Source organism: Aptenodytes forsteri, unplaced genomic scaffold, assembly GCF_000699145.1.
Source record: "Aptenodytes forsteri isolate BGI_AS27 unplaced genomic scaffold, ASM69914v1 Scaffold307, whole genome shotgun sequence".
Classification (NCBI taxonomy): domain Eukaryota; kingdom Metazoa; phylum Chordata; class Aves; order Sphenisciformes; family Spheniscidae; genus Aptenodytes; species Aptenodytes forsteri.
In genome coordinates, this window is record NW_008795303.1 from 1610412 (window position 1) to 1630676 (window position 20265).

General features: G+C 36.8%; 1 protein-coding gene across 1 annotated transcript in view; it reads right to left on the reverse strand.

The window, feature by feature from the left end:
• Nucleotides 1–1723: 1723 nt before the first annotated feature.
• The window catches only part of PARP4 (poly(ADP-ribose) polymerase family member 4), a 61249-nt gene continuing 42707 nt past the window's right edge, over nt 1724–20265 (reverse strand). The window contains exons 26-37 of the mRNA XM_019472093.1: nt 18794–18893; nt 17340–17510; nt 16858–16938; nt 14921–15001; nt 14037–14132; nt 10414–10563; nt 8319–9011; nt 7830–7925; nt 7063–7164; nt 4922–5024; nt 3903–4035; nt 1724–2316 (exon numbers count right to left, since the gene is read on the reverse strand). Coding sequence (XP_019327638.1) covers nt 2166–2316; nt 3903–4035; nt 4922–5024; nt 7063–7164; nt 7830–7925; nt 8319–9011; nt 10414–10563; nt 14037–14132; nt 14921–15001; nt 16858–16938; nt 17340–17510; nt 18794–18893 — 1957 coding nt within the window. The 3' untranslated portion in view covers nt 1724–2165. The remainder of the gene's footprint in view (nt 2317–3902; nt 4036–4921; nt 5025–7062; nt 7165–7829; nt 7926–8318; nt 9012–10413; nt 10564–14036; nt 14133–14920; nt 15002–16857; nt 16939–17339; nt 17511–18793; nt 18894–20265) is intronic.

Here is a 20265-nt window from a genome sequence, read left to right on the forward strand (position 1 = left end):
TGCGGCTGCCGGGAGCCCCGGTCCTGTCGGCGAGGGGCGAGCGCCGGGTGATTGCTGGAGCTGCCTGTCTGCGCGCTGGCCCGGGGGCCCCTTCCTCGAAAGCGTGACCGAACCCCCGCTCGACTCCCGTGTAAGGTTTCGCTGACTGGTGCAGTAGCTCTCCTCCGGAGAAGGGAGGTGGTTACCGGTGACTGGGGTACTCAAAGGCGCGTTCAGGCTGTTGACTTTTCTGTCAGAAGATACGGTGCTCGGGTGCGCCTGGCTTGTCCAAATAAAAAGCCAAGAGTGTGCTGAATATCCCGGTACAAAGGTGTTCTTTGCCCTCAGCTGGATGAGGCTTTGGGGAAACGCAAAAGATGGATGTACACAAACACCTCAGGACGAGGTCCTGCTGGGGAATGGGGTTTCTCACAAGGAAAAAGAATCCTTTTGAATTTCACAGTATTTTGCATGTTAAAATAATTGCCTATAGGCAAGCACACCTTTTTTGATGTAACATGCAGGAGAAAAAAAGACAATCTTGTAAGAAAAAGCAACTAAACCACATCCTATTTGCTTATTCAACTGCCTTTGCTAGAGCCAGAGTGTTAATATATTGGATCTCAAACAGTTCCTTAAAGAACATGCATCACTCAAATGAAACTCAGGCTTTAGCATGAATGTATACTTTTTGTACAGACCCATATGTGATGTATCGTTGCAACAGTGAAAACACCAAGCTATATGAATAATCAACTGCAGTGAAGGAAAAAAAAAATTGTTTTATTCATATTTTTGCCAGCACTTACTTTCCAAGATAACTCTAGTAATGCAACAATTGACCATCCAAAGACCTAACAGCAGATTTAGAAGCTAGTTTATCATTGTCTACATTAAAGAGTCTTTCTAGTTCTTAAGAAACCCATATCCTAGCTCTTTTCAAATAGAAAGTACAGTACAAATCTTCCCGTTGTATTATTTACTAAAAAGAGCCAGTATCTTACATGAAAACAAGGATTCAGAGCACCTTAGAAAACAAGGACCGCAGGATATCCCTCTTAGCAACCTCCTCTACAAGATCAAGTGTATCTACTCCATCCTTGGCAGATGTTTGCTTAAATTCTCATGAAAACATCTAGGAAAGAGATACCACGGTCTTCCTTAGTAACCCCTTACAACACTTCTCTATTACTGCTAGGGAGCATTCTCCGTTTGCTAGGGCAGCGTAACACATTACCTATGGTGGCTGTGGGATCTCCTGCTTCTGAGTATGTCCAACGGTTGGACAAACAAGCGTAGAGTATGTTCTGTGGATCCCGCCTCAGTGCAAGCAATGGTACTAAGTCTCTAACTACATTTCGTCAGATCACAAAGTACCAAAGAGTGATTCTGTGCAGCTCCTTAATTTAGAAGAGGTAATGTGTTCATTCAAACACCTGTGAAAAGCCTATTAAATTAAAATAAATTACTTTTAGTCTGGTTTTGTTACTAGGCTTCGGTGTTTAGTCCGGTATAAAATACAACTAATCAGTTAGTTTTTCGTCAGAATAAAATCAGAATACAGAGTAACAGCAGAAAAAAGAGAACTCATTCCTCCTAACAAAACTGACCTACGTATTCACAAATTGACCTATGACTGTTAAGCAAAGCAATGCAGGAGAAAAATAACTGTTCTGCTGTTTGCATTTCAAGGCACACTGTAGGAATTACAAAACCATCCAATTGAAAACACTGTTATGTTATGAAGATATTTATTAGTTCTTTGTTTATCACATTCTTGTATCTGTCAAAACATCCCCTGCCATATTTAACTGAATTACTACATTACGCTTTCTTTACCACGCCATTAAAGAAATACGTACGATTTTAGAAGAAATCAAAACAAAGATATTATAAAAGTACTTTTATAATGTACAATGAATCAGATTAATGTAAAAAAATGAAATAAAGGTATTTTTAACAGTTACAGGTAAATAAAATACTACATATATGTAAAATCAAGACTTTATAAGACCCTGTATTTCCATACCTTTAAGTCTGTGACTATGAGAATTATTATTCAGTAATAATATAAGATCAAATGTCCTCAATTTAAACATTTTATGTAAAACTGCAAGGAAAGCTAACTCTGCTATTATCTTAAAGAATTATGTGATCAAATCTTTTAAGTAGAAAGAGAACTGACGTTAGATAAACTTGATACCCAATATCTTCTTGGTGGCAGAATCCCAGTCTTTCCCAAGTTCAAGTCGATAGCAAATAGATGGAAATCGCCTCTCAACTCTTCTTACCCACTCTATTGCTTTCTTGATCAACTCAAAAGCCCAATGAACACCACTGTGTGTAGAAATGAAGTTTTATTATAATAAAATCTTGTAAATCCACCAAAGGAGCAAGAAGAAAATAATTTCTTCTAATGATAATTATCCCAGTCTTTCCCAAGTTCAAGTCGATAGCAAATAGATGGAAATCGCCTCTCAACTCTTCTTACCCACTCTATTGCTTTCTTGATCAACTCAAAAGCCCAATGAACACCACTGTGTGTAGAAATGAAGTTTTATTATAATAAAATCTTGTAAATCCACCAAAGGAGCAAGAAGAAAATAATTTCTTCTAATGATAATTATTTGAAAATTTTCTATAGTATGATGATCCAGCCTATATAAAATATCATCTAGTGCAGAAAACATCGTCATCTGAGCCGTCCTGTCTTTTTAGAATCTTCCACATGGGAAGTATGTAGACTCATTAACATTACTTGCATTTATTTGCACTATTCCGATCACCACAGTGAAGTACTATGCATTTCATAAAGGCAAACTTGACTCCTCCCTTGTACATTCACATATGTTAGAATTGCTTTCATCCAACAGTCAATGCATTTTTATTTGTATTCCTGACAAGAGTAGCCAAAATTATACAACCAATTTTTCCCTCTGTCAAGGAGTTTCAAAAGAGGGAGGAAGATTTCCAGGGCTCTCCTGACTGTTTCTTTATCCTGTTTCTATATGCCCTGTAAAGTATGAACTGTGTAAAGCTTCCCATTTTGGCAGAAGGAATCTGTTGGTGGCTGGGGCAATCCAGATTCACGGGAGGCCTATTCCTTCATGCTTCTTTTAAGACCTTTGTCTTTCCTTTATACCAAAAAAATTGCCAGCTGATAAGTGTTCACTTCACCCCCAAAGAAAGGGAGTTTCCAGATGCAGGGACCCTATATTCAAAAGATAATAGAACACTGGGACATACAGAAGTGAGGGGGGTGTGGTTCAGAATGAGCCAGCACCAGCATTCCCCACAGCTAAAGGGAAGGGTGGAAGTTGTGCTGTGAAGAGTCATCTGCTCTAACAATTTCAAAAGTCTTGCCCAGAATATTTTATGCTGTATGCTCGTGAAGAACACCAAGCTATAAATATAATCCTAAAAAAAAGTGCAGGCCAACAGACACAAGTTACATGAAGGAAAAGTCCGATAGAATTTTTTTCCTAATTTCTAAACTAAGTGATACTAAACACTGGAAAAAGTTGCCCTTGAAGTTGACAAATCTCCATCCTTAAAGATATTTAAAACTCAGCTGGGCAAGATCCTGAACAACTTATCCTACATCTGAGTTGGCCCTGCTTTAAGGAAGAGATGACCTCCAGAGGTCATCATTATTCAATGTTTCTAATAAGAAGTATAAAATATCTTTTACTACTTTCTATACTTCTCAATTTTTGTATCATATTTTGTAAAGTATTCCTTCCTCCATCCGTTCTCTTAAAAGAAAACACATGCCACCAATACGATTAATACCTTCCATTCCCTTTTCTCCAGCCATATCCTGTAGTATAGTCATTGATTCTCCATATTGAAGTTAACCTTCTGTATGTTGAGGTGGTTTATATTACGACATTAAATTATAAAGATTTTATTTAAAAGCACACCTTGAATTAGATGAATCATCCAGTTTCATCAGTGTTTTGAAAACTATCCCTTTCAATTCCTTTGTGCAGCGGATGAACTGTAGCACAAGAAGAGTAGCAATCAACTGCAGTAGCTTTTCTTTTCCATTTGGGCCTAAGGAAGAAGAAAAGGGAAGCGGTATTACCATTTAAATGATTTCTTGACAACAGAAAAGGTACTTTCTGCAAAGTACTCCATATAACTTTAAAACATCAATTGTCCTAATGCTATTTAATTGTTTCACCATACAATCACTACTATCAAGGGTATTCACATTAGTGATTTGACAAACATACTCCTGGCATTCAAACTTAAACTTGGTAATGCTTTGTTGGGATTTCTGCAGTTTGTGTTTGCTTGGGTTCTAATCTACTTTGATTTTAATACATGCAATAATGGGAAACTTGTAAGATTTTTGTCCTTTGATGAAGCATTGTGCCCTCTAATAATTTAGAAAGAAGGCATTGCCTTTTTTTTTCCCCCCCCAAATTTTCTGGTCTGCTGCCAGCAAAGAGCACCAATTGACAGAATCAAACAGCAAAGTGTGTACAGGTGGAGTGTATACTGAATGCTGCAGACAGGGTGTGTGTGGGGAAGAATTATATAAATATTATTCATATTATTTGAAATGTGAAAAGCAGAAGTGATCTCTGCCTCTCTCCTAGGAGAGATTTTTCTTCCCTTTTTTTCTTTAGTAGATATTAATATAGCAGATACAATAATTGAGATAAAAGAACCTCTGTTGCTACTCCAACTATCTCACATCCTCCACACATTTCTCCAGGAGATGTGCTTAGCAATCAGGACACTATATTGTGAGAGAAGTTGAGAAGAAACTGTATTATTAAAATCAGGCACTTTTGAAAACTTTAAATTAAGAGATCCATTTAAATTCTGAGCATATCATATTGAGAGTTCCACTAGACATATAGAGTAATAACACATACAGATAGGAAATATAATACAAAATACTGCTTTTTAATGACAGAAAAGTATTTACCAAGTGACTGAATGCCTTTTCTAATAAGGAAATTGTTAATTAAATGATCAACATCAAATTTCAAGATTTTTCCCAACCGTGGACTGAGATTCCAAGAGCCATCCTGTGGAATAAACAAAGATACGGATAAGCCAAAGATTCAGGACACTGAAAATGTATTTGGCAAGAACAAAATAAAAAATAGGAGAATTACTTTAAATATTTTTTAAAAAGCTTACACAAACACAAAAACTGAAATCCACATAATCAATTTAGGTGATTCAAATATTAAACTTCAAAAACATTTGATACACCATCAAATGTCTGTAATTGACCTGGAATGTTGTAGTTAGCCTACCTTCTAAAAAAACCCTTAAACAGTAAGAACAAAGTCATTTCGAAATCACTCCCATATAAAGTATGCACAATGACAACACTAGCCTTTTCAAATTTATTTCAAACAAATTCCTTCTGAAAATTATTTTTAAAGGTGCTAAAAAATAAGCATTCCTCCTACTCAAAAGAAACAATAAAGGATCCCTCTCCTCTGCTGCGAATGCAAAGTCTCTATAAAATTATTAAGTTTACTATATATGTTTCTAAATGCAGTATTAACAAAATCAATCCTATTTTATCTGACTTTCCCTGCCAAAAATTAGACAACTCTCATGATTAAAATTATCTGCCAAATGGTTTGCTACCCTCAGGTCAGATGGAAGACAGGCTTTCAGCAGGATGTTCAAGTACTTATTCTTCAATATTAAATACTTTTGAAACTCTACTTGCCCTTGCAGCTGAATGTCTTAGAAAACTGTAACTGTAGACACAAATTTATAACCATTCATTTAATTTCTAATTTAGAAGATAATACATGCTTTTAAATAGATGTTTAGATGATAATTATCCAAATTACGTAAAAAGTGAAAATCTATAGAATATTAAGTTTAATTAGTGTAAAAAACTGTAAGAAACTTTTCTTTTTAAAATTCAACAATTGGCAATTCTGCTGAAAAAGAAGAAATCTTCAACTGCACTTTGGGAGTTAATTCCCACAAGAGTCAATCACAAGTCTACTACTCTAATCCCCACTGTATCCATGTGGCATATGGTAATGGTTCAATGTTTAGAAATAATTTGATAAAAATGTCCTGTCAAAAATACAGGAAAAATATGTATCTCCTTAATGCTGAGGTTGGCTATACTTTAGTACTTTCACATACAAACTTCACACATAAAATAAAGTTAATTACACACAGAACGAAGCAATGCTTTAAAAAAATAGCAAGAAAGAGTCATGAGGATGCAAATACTAGGTGGACTCTGCTGCACAAAGGAACATGAAGCTGGGGCACCTGGAAGACTTACTGAATCTAGTGTACAGGGTGTACTCCCAGCAAAAGGGAATTCAATATACCACTATGCTGAATGGCCAATCTCTGCCGATAAACGACAGGAGTCTCCACTGAGGGCATCCCACAGCGGCTTCTTCACCTGGATCAGGTAGTACTCTTGAAAACCTCCTTCTGTTTATTACTTACAGATATTGACTGTGTGACCCACAATCTGATTGTTGATCACCACCTCACTCCTTAAGTTGGTAAGCTTACCAAACTGGAGATGGGTTATGCAGAACAGGGACTTCTCCCACCACAAGGGATATACCAAAACCAACAAAGCTAAACATTACCTGCTCTGACTCCTACCTGCAGGATTCTTGGACAGTAGAATTTCATTCCGTTTCCCTAGCAATCGGTCTGACTGTCCAGGGGAAGTTCCTGCTGCAACATCTCTCAGTCCAATCCTCTAAAACCCAACTACTTTTTATTTTCTTGCATAATGTGCATTATTTGCATCTATTTCTTCCACTTAGCTTCCCCTATATCTTGTTATACTTGTTCCAGGAAGTCCCCAAGCTGCAAGCTGATGGTGGCTGTGAAAAGGTTCTGATTTTATACTGTTCATTACATATCCGTTGCTGAGCTGCCCGAGAAAGTAATAAAACATAGCATGACTGACGTCATCATATACTTGTGAAATCTGGTTATAAACATTTTATAAATGTATTTTAGTTTATCTCAGGACAGGACTCAAGTAAAAATATTTTTTCCTTCTACCTATATTTTATTTTTAAGTAATGCACAAATAGACTATGCGTACTGTACCTGATTTTGGAGCGCAAAAATTTCTTTCCAGTTTACAGAAGTCAACTCAATTCTCTGTTGAATCCTTTCTTTCTCTGTTGTTATAAAGCACCTTGATTGTTCCTAGAGAGGATAATGTTCAGTAAGAATCTTACCACCATTACCCATGCAGCTACTACATCATGATACAAAGTAATTGCATTTAAAAGTTTAAAAACCACTCCTCTTTTTAAAAAGAAACGTCTTTTTTTCTGGTTGAAAAAGGTTCAGTCTCTCCCACTTAGGAAAGCATTTGCATAAACATCAGCTACAGCTAGAGAAAGTTCCTGTTTAGAAAAATTACAAGGAATGAAATAATTCCAGAGTTAGTGAGACCTTTTTTTCTCTTTTTAATCAAAACTGTATGTCATCTTGTATTATACAAATTATCATTATACTGTCATTTGTATATTCAAATTGAAAATAAAAATGTATTGTTTAAAATAAAAATTTCTTACCCTGTTCTACCTTACACTGGGCAAATCCAGAGTAAAATTTGACTCTGGAGGTTATCACCACTTGTTGGCTCCAATTTTATACTGTTTCTTAAGCATGATGGATTGCCCATGAAACAAACAAAAAAATACTATGACTTTGATGTCATCATGCTCTTTATAAAATCAGTTTATAAAGCAAAAAAACCAAAATAATTTACAAACTGTTTATCTCAGGGCAGGGCTGAAGATAACTTTTCCTTCTACTCATATCTTATTTTTAGGTAATGCATGAGTAAAGGATGGGTACTGCACCTGATTTTGAAGCTCAGGAATTTCATTCCTATTTACCGAACAGAATGGAAGTCTTTGCTGAATCTTTTGTGTTGACATAAACCAGCAAGATTGGTCCTGAACAAAGAGAGTCATGTTCATTAAGAATCTTATTCTACCACCATTACCCATATAGCTACTACTTCATGATACAAAGTAATTCCATTTAAAAGTCGCCTATTAGAGTTGTAAGGAACAAGTGGCAGAATTCAGACTATAAGATTTATCACTTTGAAAAAGAATAACTAAAAACTAACCCAACAAAAAGAGTGCTTTCTGCATTTCAGGTTCAGATTTCTTGAATTGGAAAGCAGCCTCATTACTAGTCTTACCATGTTCTTTTTTGGCTGTACATCCATGAACCTTGTAACGTAAATGTTCAAGGCAGCTTTCATTAGCTGAATGCAGCTTGGATTTCAGCATGACGTGTGTAGCATCCTGTATATAAAAGACTACTGATGGAAGACTTACCACAACCTTAAACTCCTCAGTAAATCCCTTTTCAGGAGCTGTAACATCATGTTGATGTAATGCCTTTTTCTTACACCTTGACCCTGTCAATGCTTCTTTTCTATTAGCTTGAAAAACAGGAAATTTCGGAACAACTTGTTTTTCAACATTAGTCTTTCCAGAATTTGTGCAGGTAGGGATAGGCGAACCAAATACTAAACCCTGCATTGGAGCAACACCAGAATAAAAACCATGTTTCAAGCCTCCCACTGGTATTTGGAAAGAATAAGGAGGGCGAGGAGGAGGGGTAGGTTCAGGAACATCCACACAAACGTCTGATTTTGTAAGTGCAGGTGTCTGAAGTGATTTTTGTTGAGTCAGATCAATTTCTTCTCCTGACTGAACTTTAAAACCAAACAATGAAAAAGGTTGAGCAATACACGGCAGAGGAAGGTCACGTGGTAAAGGTGACCTTGTTTCAGAAGATCTCTCCTTTGTGATGTCTCTATCAAAACTGCAATTTGATTTGAGACTGCAAGTACTTTCAAGGTTTCTTTTCAAAGAAACATTTACAAAGCCTTGCGCCGTATTTTTTGGTGAGACGTTCTTTTGAATAACAGCAACTTCTTCACGTTGAAATTGGAAGCTTTCAGGTTCACCTTCCTCACTTTGGAAATCAGCTGAATAAACATTGGCTACTGCTGGGGAACATGCCTGTTTAGTAAAATTACAAGGAAACAAAATAATAAATAATAACAAAGTAATAAAATACTTTTCTCTTTTTAATCAAAACAGTATTTCTTCTTATATTGTGTGCAGTATCATTATACTGTCATTCATATGTTCAAAATGAAAGTAATATGTCAGTTAAATAAAAAATTTCTTACCCTATTCTACCTTACACTGGGCAAATTCAGAGGAAAATTTGGCTGTAGCAAAATATGAGCAGAGAGGTATTTTACATTATTAAGATAAAAATTATTAACATAATGATGATTATGAGCCAAGGAAGTTCCACTGTACAATATTGTTGTACATACACAGAAGATAGATCTACACAAAGTGAAGCATGGATCCTGCTTGTGTTGCGAATCTGGCACATGTACCAGCTGAGGTCCAGTAGCTGCTGCATACAAGCTAGTGAGCCCGGGCTATACTGCCACCATACACCAACGTAGATGTTTGGTACTCTTTTGCCTAGAAATTCTTGGGCCAAAGGATCAGGAAAATGGCTTTATATGAGCTGACCTAAGTTACAGAACACGGACCCAGATACTGTTCTAAACAGCTCACAGTCTTAATACATTACAGACTACAGGCTGAGATGATGCTCCTGAGCTGTATTAAATGCACATCATGGTCATGCACAAAATAATTTAATAGACAAATAATTATTTTCTTGAGTCCCCTACACAATTTGGAGATGTAAAGCTTTAATCTGTTAAGACTTGATGGACTGACAGAATTATACCTGCTGGCTAACTGATGCAGGCACCTCTTGTGGTTTCCAAAGTCAAGAGAGAGCTACCATAACTAGCAAACATCCAATTTCACTAGTTCAAGTTTCTCTCATTGCTCCCCCCTTCACCCCAGAGACTGTCCCATTGCATGCTAGCTATGTCCCCATCTTCCAGTCATGCTTATCCCCATTCCCAGTAGTCTCTTTGTTTTGGCTGTACCTCTCTGCTAGTGGAGACTTAGTTATGGATCAATACCTTGATTTTCCTTGAAACTTCCCACCCCTGTCCCCCTGTTTCTTAGAGCTGAATTTAAGGTTTCATCTACACTAGCATATTCTTATGAGAGAATGCCCTAACAGGTGTTAATTTCTTCTGGAAGGGAGAAGCAGTCTGTATTATTATATTGTCTCTCAAAACTTCTGCTACACTCGTGATATTTTTAAGTGTACTTTACTTTTGGGACAGGTTCCTCCAATTTTTTGTGTTTATAGTAAAATTCCACATAGTACTTGTGTGGCATTAATTATATTCAAAATAATTAAAAATTAAACAGATTTCATGAACAATTACTATACGGTTACACATACAATATAGCACCACAACTGGATAATATACCAAAAATGTTAGCAATAAGAACATATATTAAATGTAGTTACCGCAGCTTGAAAGGCAATGTCTTCTGAAAATAAGAAGCCAGATTCCATTGACTTTTGGTCCCAGTCCATGTAAGGTAAAAAATCTACATCTTCTTGAGCTATAATTTCCAGGATGTTTGGAGCATCAGCAGAACAAGTTTTATTAGCATCCTAAATTAAAATGCATCACAGTTACGAACCTGAAAACTCTCTGGCATTATAGAGACAGTGCATTTTTCTTTCTAAGTTTGAAATGTGTTGAAAACAGGGAATAAGCAGATAACACAGTACATTAAAAATACTCAGTATATAAAAAAAAAACAGTAAATGTAACTTCACATTTTTTACTATATTGAGGGACAATGTATTGTCAGTAATTAGATTCACATGAAATATAAAGGTGGACGGTATGTATTTGTATGTATAACTTGTTCAAATCCACATAATTGAAATAAAATCCGTATCTTGAGCAGTTTTTTGTCAGAATCCTATTGCCACCTTTTAAAGGAAAGCAAACATAAGCATTATTATAGATGTGCTTAAAATACATTGCATTCTGCAAAATCATGTTAAGAAGACAAATTACATAGCATAACACAGTGCAGAGCTGAATGGGCTAGTTTGGGTATTTCTGCATGGTACTGCATTGTGTTGTGCAGGTGCTTTTGCCTTAAGATGTCTGCAATGTTTTGTTCCACTGGGTCAAAAAAGTCATCCTAGACTAGAAATGAGATTAAAGCTATTATATTTACAGACATAATTCAAACATAACATTCTAGAAGTCTGTTTCTTGAGAGCCATCATATCGACAAGGGGAAACTGAATCTTTTGAAGAATTGCAAAAACATATATAAAAATCAGAATGACAGATAATAATCTGTTGACACCCTTCGTAAACAACTAGTTCATGAAATCACACAGGTGTTCCCTTGCTAATCTGCAACATATTTTTTCTTCTGAATATTGCTCAAGTACCAGATGGAATATTCAGCTGCATTACAGAAAGATATTTAAACTGACTCAGTTTAGTTATCTTATTTTGAAAAGCAGTCCTTGTCCTGGGAATTTCTAATAACTTCACAGCATTGCATTTTATAGTTGCTTTTTAAATCAGATGTTTTTTGGAATGCATGTCTGTCTTTTGATCTTTAATTGCAAATGTTGGAGTTATTACTCAGGAAAGCAGTATTTCCAGAAAAATCTAACTCTTATAATGTACATATGCTGCTGGTATTGGGTTTTTCATAATAATGTAGACATCAAGACAAACAGTAAAATCAGGAAAAGGTATCCTTGTTTTATCCATTGAATTCTTCATTCAGGCCTACTTTTTTTAATATACCATATGAAATAGTAAATTGTGATGATAAAGAACTGTTTTGGACACTGCAAAAAGCTGTAAAAGTTCTTTTTTTGAACTTCACGAGGTTCCTGTGAGCCCATTTCTCAAGCCTATCGAGGTACTTCTGGATGGCAGCACGACCCTCTGGCGTATCAGCCACTCTTCCCAGTTTTGTATCATTAGCAAACTTGCTGAAGGTACAACTCTGTCCCATCATCCAGAACATTAATGAAGATTTTGAAAAGGACACGCCCCACTATTTGCCCCTGGGGTACACAGTCACTGGCCTCCAGCTAGACTTCCTGCCCCTGATTTACCACCCTCTGGGCCTGGTCATTCAGCCAGTTTTCAATCCACCTCACTGTCTGCTGATCCAGCCCATACTTCATCAGCTTCTGTATGAGGATCATATGGGAGACAGTGTCAAAAGCCTTACTGAAGTCCAGGCAGACAATATCCACTGCTCTCCCCTCATCTACCACATCACTTCATTTTCAAAGTTTATCAAGTTGGTCAAGCATGACTTCCCCATGGTTAATCCGTGTTGGCTACTTCTGATGACTTTCTTATCCTTTGTGTGCCTGGAAATGGTTTCCAGGATTAGCTGCTCCACCACCTTCCCAGGGATCAAGGTGAGGCTGACCAGCCTGTAGTTCCCTGGGTCCTCCTTCTTGCCCTTCCTGAACACAGGAGTGACACTTGCTTTCCTCCAGTCTTCGGGCACTTCTCCCAATTGCCATGATCATTCAAAGATTTTTGAGAGTGGCCTTGCAATGATGTCAGCCAGCTCCCTCAGCACTTGTGGGTGCATCCCACTGAACTTATGTATGTCCAGTTTGCTTAAGTATTCTCTGGCCTGATCCTCTTCCACCAAGGGTGCATCTTCCTTGCTCTAAACTTCCCCCCTGGTCTCTGCAGCCTTGAATTTCCAAAGGTAAAAGTAAAGACACTTTTGCTAGTAAAGACTGAGGCAACAAAGGCATTCAGTACCTCAGCCTTTTCCATGTCCTGTGTCACCAGTTCCCCTGCCCCATTCAGCAGCAGGCCTACATTTTCCCTAGTCTTCCTTTTGCCACTTACATGCTTACAGAAGCCCTTTGTGTTGTCTTCGACATCCCTTCCAGATCCCACTCCATGTAGACTTTGGCTCTCCTAATGATGTCCCTGCATGCTCAGATAGCGTCTTTATATTCCTTCCAGGTTACCTGTCCCTGCTTCCACTGTCAGTATACTTCCTTTTTATGTTTGAGTTTTTCCAGGAGTTCCTTGTTCATCCATGTTCACGCCAGGCCTTCTGGCATTTTTGCCTGACTTCCTGTTCATTGGGATAGACTGCTCTAGAGCTTGGAGGAAGTGATCCTTGAATCTGAAATAGTGACTATAGGTACCCCTATAATCAGTGCTGAGAAAAAGACCTCTTAAGAAAATTAATCTGAACTGTTTTAGGTATTTAACTTTAGGATGAGATGAATCAATCTCTAAAAATATCTATTTATTTCCATTGACCATGAAAGGAAGGCAAACATGACTGATTTATTGCTAAATGTACACACACGTACTTGGACAGATAAATTCCCATTCTCGGTGCCCCATCTAATACTTAGTCCAACTGATATCATCTTGCTTATCATGATACAGCTTTCCATTTGAAAACTCTTCTTACTGACCCTTGAATTTCAAGGTTGTCATTTATATGTATTTCTTTCCATTCGCTGCAAAGCTTTTGTTTCTCCTACCACTGTTCTAATACTGAAAACAAATGAAAATGTTCCATAGTTTACTGCAATATTAAAGAGCGATTTTTCAAGTTTTGCTTTCCTTGTGACTTCCACTTGACACAGACTCCCCTAGAATGACTTTTGCCAATACCAAATCCATTACTTAGCAATCCATAGCTAAAGTGGCCAGTTTGCTATAGTTTGGCATTCTTACTTTTTATGAGAAAGGGTTCTGTGGCTTATGCACCAAGGATTGAAGAGTACTCTTCTCTGGCCTTGTCCTTTGACCCACAGCACTATCAGGAATTACAAACCCTTGTAGCAAATCATAACAGGAACCCACAGATTGACAAACTTTGATTGTAAAGGAAGGACAAGCAATATAAGAGATAGAAAAGGAAAATAACTTGCTATATTGCAGAAGATACCAAAATAACGTCAAAAATAATAGTTTTAGCTCTATTGTAAAAGAATAATCATTGTTCAGCAAAGGGAAGACTAGTTTTGATATGTACAAGGTTACAGAATTTAGAGTCTTTTGACAGAGAAGCTAGTGGGAACAGGATATTATACAGAAAACATACCCTTTTCTCAACTGCAACGAAGCTTGTAAACTGGCTTATAACTGAGTTCTCCAAGCTGAGGTGAATAATCATGTTTTTCAAGATTTGTTTCTTCATCTAGATTGTTAAGTATTAACAAATGGAACAGGTAGAAAAAATAGGATCAGCTAAAAGAAACGTTGATGTCAAAACTGAACACATACCTATAAACACACTTATGCACTCTAAACAGGGACATGTGAAAGGAAGAGCTCATGTGAATATACTGGCCTGCCTAACTGTCTACTCCCTTCTAACTTTCTCTACTCCCTCACTCAACTTTGGGCAGGGATATGCATTTCCTCTAGTTAGACTTCTTTTGGTTCTATCCTTCTTCTAGTGTAAGAAGCTTATTTTATAAGAATTAGTCTGAAGTCTCAAATAAGCCAAGATGGCAATATGTAAGTTTTTAACTAGCTAAAAACCATTTTTTTAACAGATCATCACATCATTAAGTCTGTCTATCTGTAAAACACAGGTCATTATCTTCCACCGTATCCTATACAAAAGCTATGGACTTTCGCTGGACTAATATGTATTGATCTTCATGAAACTAAAATGTTGTATGTCACAAGAAAAGAAGAATCACCAATGGCCTACAATGACAGGGTATAGATTAGGAAAAATACGCACACATTATGCCAATAGAGGACACTCTTGTAGTGGTGAAGAATAAAAGACTGTCCCAAAATTCTTCAAAATCTTATCTGGGAGGATATTACTATATGGTGACTTTAACCTTAAAATGATATTAGAATTGCAACCTTCTAGTTATGTTTAACAAAGCAAGAAAATCTTCTCTATTCCACTGAAATGTTTGCTATTTAGCATTTTAAATGTATACTTTTTGTTTCAGATTATCAAACCTCATGTTCTGTTTCATTCTCATGAAGAATCCCATCTTCATAGTCATTAATGAAAGCTCTTGCTGCGAGTTTGTGCAGCACCTAGAAAGAAAACTAAACTGATGATAAAAGTAGTAACTTTTTTTTTTTTTTTAATTCTTCCTTTCATTTATGAGGTACAGCTTCAGGCAATTAGCTTCCATATTTACACAGAATCCCATTCTCTAAGGAAGGGTCAAGCTAATTTTCCATTTGAAAAGCAATCACAACCTGCACCTAAGGTGTATTTTTATTTCACTTAATTTCAGCAAACTAAAAAATACCCAGGTCTTTACTTGTTGTGTACGTTCTCTCTAGAGTCAAGGGTGAGGAAATAAAAGCAGGCATGCAAACAAGCAGAAGAACTCCACCAGGCAATTAATCCCAACTTGAAACGGCTAACTAAAACAGGTAGGAAGAATGCGCCTTCTGGACGTACACATTTTTCTCCAGTGACTGTAAATGGAGCATGGACCACTACCTCAGATTTAGCCAACAATATTTATATAGGTGAAGTTAGGTAAATTAATCCTGTCCATAAAAATACAGAATTTGGGGAAAAAGTAAAGTGAGTCTAGAGTGTTCAACTTCAAAAAATCATTAGGTCTACCATAATCAAGTAATTTTTTGACCTGAGGGGCTGTACGCAGAAAAGGGAAATACTGAACTGTACTAACCAGAAATTACTTTTCTGAACTAAACCAGTCTTTCATAGAAAAGAAAAACAATTTTGGTCTCTTCAATATGTTAAAGCTAACAAAGAGAGGGAGCTTTGTGGGGGCAATGTGGTAAAGTCCAGCTGTATTCCAGTTCCAATTGCCAAAACATTCCTGCTGGCTCATTTTTGGAAGAATATGATAGATGCCAAAGAGCCAGTTCTGAAGAAAACCTCTTAAGCAAATAGTTACCTTTTGAGCTAAGGTAAATTGGCAAAAGAAACAGATAGGAATTCTCAGAGTTCATCTAAAGCATCAAGAATTAATATTTTTTTCTAATTTTGACCCTGTTTTTTCTCATTTTGCCATTTCAGTTTACACCTTTCAAAACTTTTTTTTTTTAACTGCACCTGGAATTTGTAGTACAGGCATTTTTCTAAAAGCAAAAATTCATTATGGCAAGCAAATATATTGCTTCTGCTTGCTGATTTTATTTGCCTGTAGGAGGTCACATCCCTGAAAACCAACTGTGCTTATGGAAACCATCCTGTGATAGTAGCTTTCAAAGTAGATTACACTAAATAGGGAACAAAATAATTTCTATTTGAAAACAAATCAGCTTCCCTTAGTGGGGAAGGGGTGACAGTCATATCAGAATTATTACTGAAAGTTGACTATTCTTTTGATTTTTTGAGTGTAGACATCTATTAGATTTAGTAAATGGTTCTTTTTAGCTTGTTTTCCTTTTCAAAATGGGTTCTGTGCTTTCCTCTGCATAAAGACTCCTTACTTCATTGTTACTGAAGCAGAGGAAAGGCTAGTAACACTTTACTGTCTCTTTTTTTCCATACATTTCTAGAGATGACAGACTAGCAATGAGATGTTCCACATAGCAACAATTTACAACATGAAAGAGAATGCTGCAGCAGCTTCCTCACAGAGGTCGCCTGAAGAACAGCCAACCCAAAAATAAAGCTAGAGCCCAAACAGGCTGCCAAAATAAGAAGCAGCACTTCCTATTCTGAGAAGCTTAAGTTTTGTGTTAGAAAGCACAGAGAAAGGTGGCACTTCTATGTAAAACAGTTTCTCTTTAAAAGTCTGAAAACTGAAGGTCTGTGTTAAAACATCAGAAGCAAAAATAAAAGTGCAAGAGCTGCTGAAAACAGGGATTTCAATTCCTTCAAAAGAGCATGAAGCAGCATGTAGTTGTTTAAAGCAGCTTGTCTCACTATGGCGTGTACGAATAATGTTGGCCAAACTCACTGTTCCTGTCGTCTTCTGTAGTTCAGTAGTTGACACCACAGTCTGTAGTTCTTGGTCATTTATTACAGCTCTTAAGGTGGCCTAGAAGGAAAAAAAAAATACTGTTTCCTTCTCTCTCATGCTATGTTACCAGCACACATGCATGCTGTTCGGTCTCCCAAATATAACTCGAATCTGTAAGTCTTTGCATGTCTAGGTTTATATATATTTCCCCATACAACAAGGGGACAGTCACAAGTAAAGAAATCCTGTATTTATCAAAGCACGATGATAGGAACATTAAATTAGGTAATTTTATCCTCTCTGCTTCTTAGAGGGAAGACTAATAATGACAATTAAATAGTAACTTAATTATATTTAGCAATGAAAAAGAAGCTAAGTGCATGCTGCATAGAGCATATATAATACAATATAGTATTTCCTTTGTGATTGTTTCACATATGAATTTCTACCCAGTAGTGCATGTCCATTCCAGTCTTTACCTGAGTACAGTGAAGGATGAATCCATAGACAAGAAGTCTCTCATTGTTAAATAAAGACTGTATTTGAGCGGGAGCCTGCATTGGCTCTGGTGCACCTGTATTAAACTGTTGCCATTTAATAGAAACTGAACTGCATCCTGGAGAAAATATTCTAGATACCTGGCTCTGTATCTGTGTAAAGAAGCAAAACAAATTATCTCTGTTTGTTAGTATGCTTTCAAAAGAAAACATAATCTCTCAATAGAAAATAACGCATTTCCCTTGTGAATGGATCTATTTTTTCTTTTTTTTTAAACAACTAAAACAAGTCACGTACTATTACTGGTAAAAATTAGTCTAATGTTTGGAGGTAATAAGGAGAATCACTCAGCCATTATTGTACTGGCTTCTGGAATAATGAGACTTCTTTTAAGTAAAAGTTGAAATTTGAGAGTAAAGTTTCTAACCATCAGGGTTGCCAAACAGGCTAGGGAATATGGACTGCTACACTTCGCACCATCTCCTACATGTGAACTCTGAGATATGCGAACAGTTCTGCACATCTCCATGGCGTGCTCTGGATAGTTCTGCATATACCACTCAAATGACAGCCAGAATAGCAAGAGGAGAAATCTATGCTTTCACTCATTCCCCCAGGCAAAAATGTGCTAGATACTAGCCTTGCTGCAGCACCTTCTCTACTGTCACTGTTCCAGGAGGAACCAGATTCAAGGCATAGGATAGTGCTGTAGACACATAACTATAGAGGGAAACTGAAAAGCACTGCAAATGGGGTCCTAGATTGCCTGAAACTTCTAGATGTACCAACAGTCTAAAGTTACACAATACAATTGCTACAGGCCTCATCACTATAGCAAGGACAATGTAGATGGACTGTGACCTATGACAGAAGTAAAGTCATGTTTTTCCATTCAGGGACAATTATTTATATAGCTTGACATTTTTTAAACTTTTTCCAAGTTGGTGTTACTGCACTTACCAAGAAAAGTACAGGAGCTCTCTCAAAAAGAATAGAAAAAATTAAATAAGTCATGGCTTTCTTGTTTTCTTTTACACATTCAGTGACCAGTCTGAATGAGAAGGTAGGGCAATTACAGTGACAAATTCCCTCCCTTATCAAAGAACTGAGGGTTCTCTACAGCTCTCATATCCCTTCCTATACAGTACATGTGTTCCTGCTGAAAATAAGGCACCTTTGCAATACTCAAACTAAATACTTCTCTTTCTCACTTAGTATCAATTTATATTTAAAATAAAGAAGGCTTAATAGACAAGCATCTCTCCTTCCACCTTCTATCAAATGTTTCTTGAACTATCTTATTGTAATAGCAAAGCCATGTGATCCCATGAAAAGTAGTAATTCCCATTTTGAGATACTGAAGATATGCAGTATCAGATATTGATATATCAGACAATGATCACATACTGAATATAGTCAAGATTTATAAATGTACCTTTGCCTTCCAGTTATACTTTGATTTCGGGTCAAAGTATTCAAATGCTCCAGCACCATATTGGGACAAAGATCTCAGCATGTGTCGATTTGCTGTGGAACTAACAAAAAAAATTCTTTATGTAATTATTGAATTAAGTTGTTCATCTGATACTCTTTTTAAATATTTTGTTTTTAATTAGAATTGCAAGCTTTTTTAATCTGAATTTTTAAAATTCTATCCCTTTTTCAGGGGACAGACCAACTGAAAGCAACTGAGCCAATGAATGTGCTGCTGTATTAAGATTTTGTAACAACACTCGAGGAAATTACATGGTACATGAGTTTTTACATGTCACAGTGCAGAGCTGTGCAGAGAAATTAACTTAGGTTCAAACACCAGTAAGACTGCATCAAAATGATCCTGATCTTGAACTAATTAACCTCAACCTCAGCAGAGCTATTTAGCATGGACACAGCTATCTTACAGCTAAGTCCAGTGCCTAGGGACACTAGGGAGTGTTACTATCTGAACAACATGGATATAACCAATATGGTAACACTTACTAGCCTGATAGAACAGCAGGCTCTGCTCACCAACAGTCTGACTACTGTGAAGCTATTTCATAGGTATGCATACAAACGAGAGCTTTCTAGAGGATTAAAGGAGAACGCTTAAGCAGATGAGAATTCTTCTGGGCAAGAAACAGCACGGTGTATCTCAAATCTCTGTCGGACAGAAAGTAGACTTATTCCTCAACAGGACCATACCACTGTCTTAGTGACCTTGTGAATCCTCACCAAAACCCCTCAAAGCAAAATTAAATAGTACAATTGTATCTATGCTAAGAACACATAACATCTTGGGTTTAAAGTTTACTGCTCTTTTAAAAGTCTTTTTATAGATTTTGCTGCCTTGTACAACTCTGTAAAGTACATATCTTGCACTATTTAATTTTTTTTTTCCATTTACCCACAGAGAATTATCACAGATAGAACAGATGTAGTATTCTCTATTAATTCAGCCTTCTAGAAAACACTCTGTCTACACAACAGTATGAACCAGAGTGAACTACTCTTTTACACCTCTTCACCATTATTACTTTACCAATGTAACACGTTAAATACAGATCCCACCTACTGAAAGCAGATTGTTGCACATTAGCACATTAATGTTAGTGATCTAGAGGAACCATTAAAAGCCATGCCCTCTCAGACTACCAGCACTGAGGTAATCCATTGCCAGGCCTAGTTCCATCATATCAATAACCAATAATCAATGAATGCAAGTATGCTGAACATGAACATAACAGGAATGTAAATATCATAGAATCATAGAATAGTTTGGGTTGGGACCTCTAAAGGTCATCTAGTCCAATCCCCCTGCCATGGGCAGGGACATACATAACTACATCAGGTTGCTCAGAGCCCCATCCAACCTGACCTTGAATGTTTCCAGGGATGGGGCATCCACCACCTCTCTGGGCAACCTGT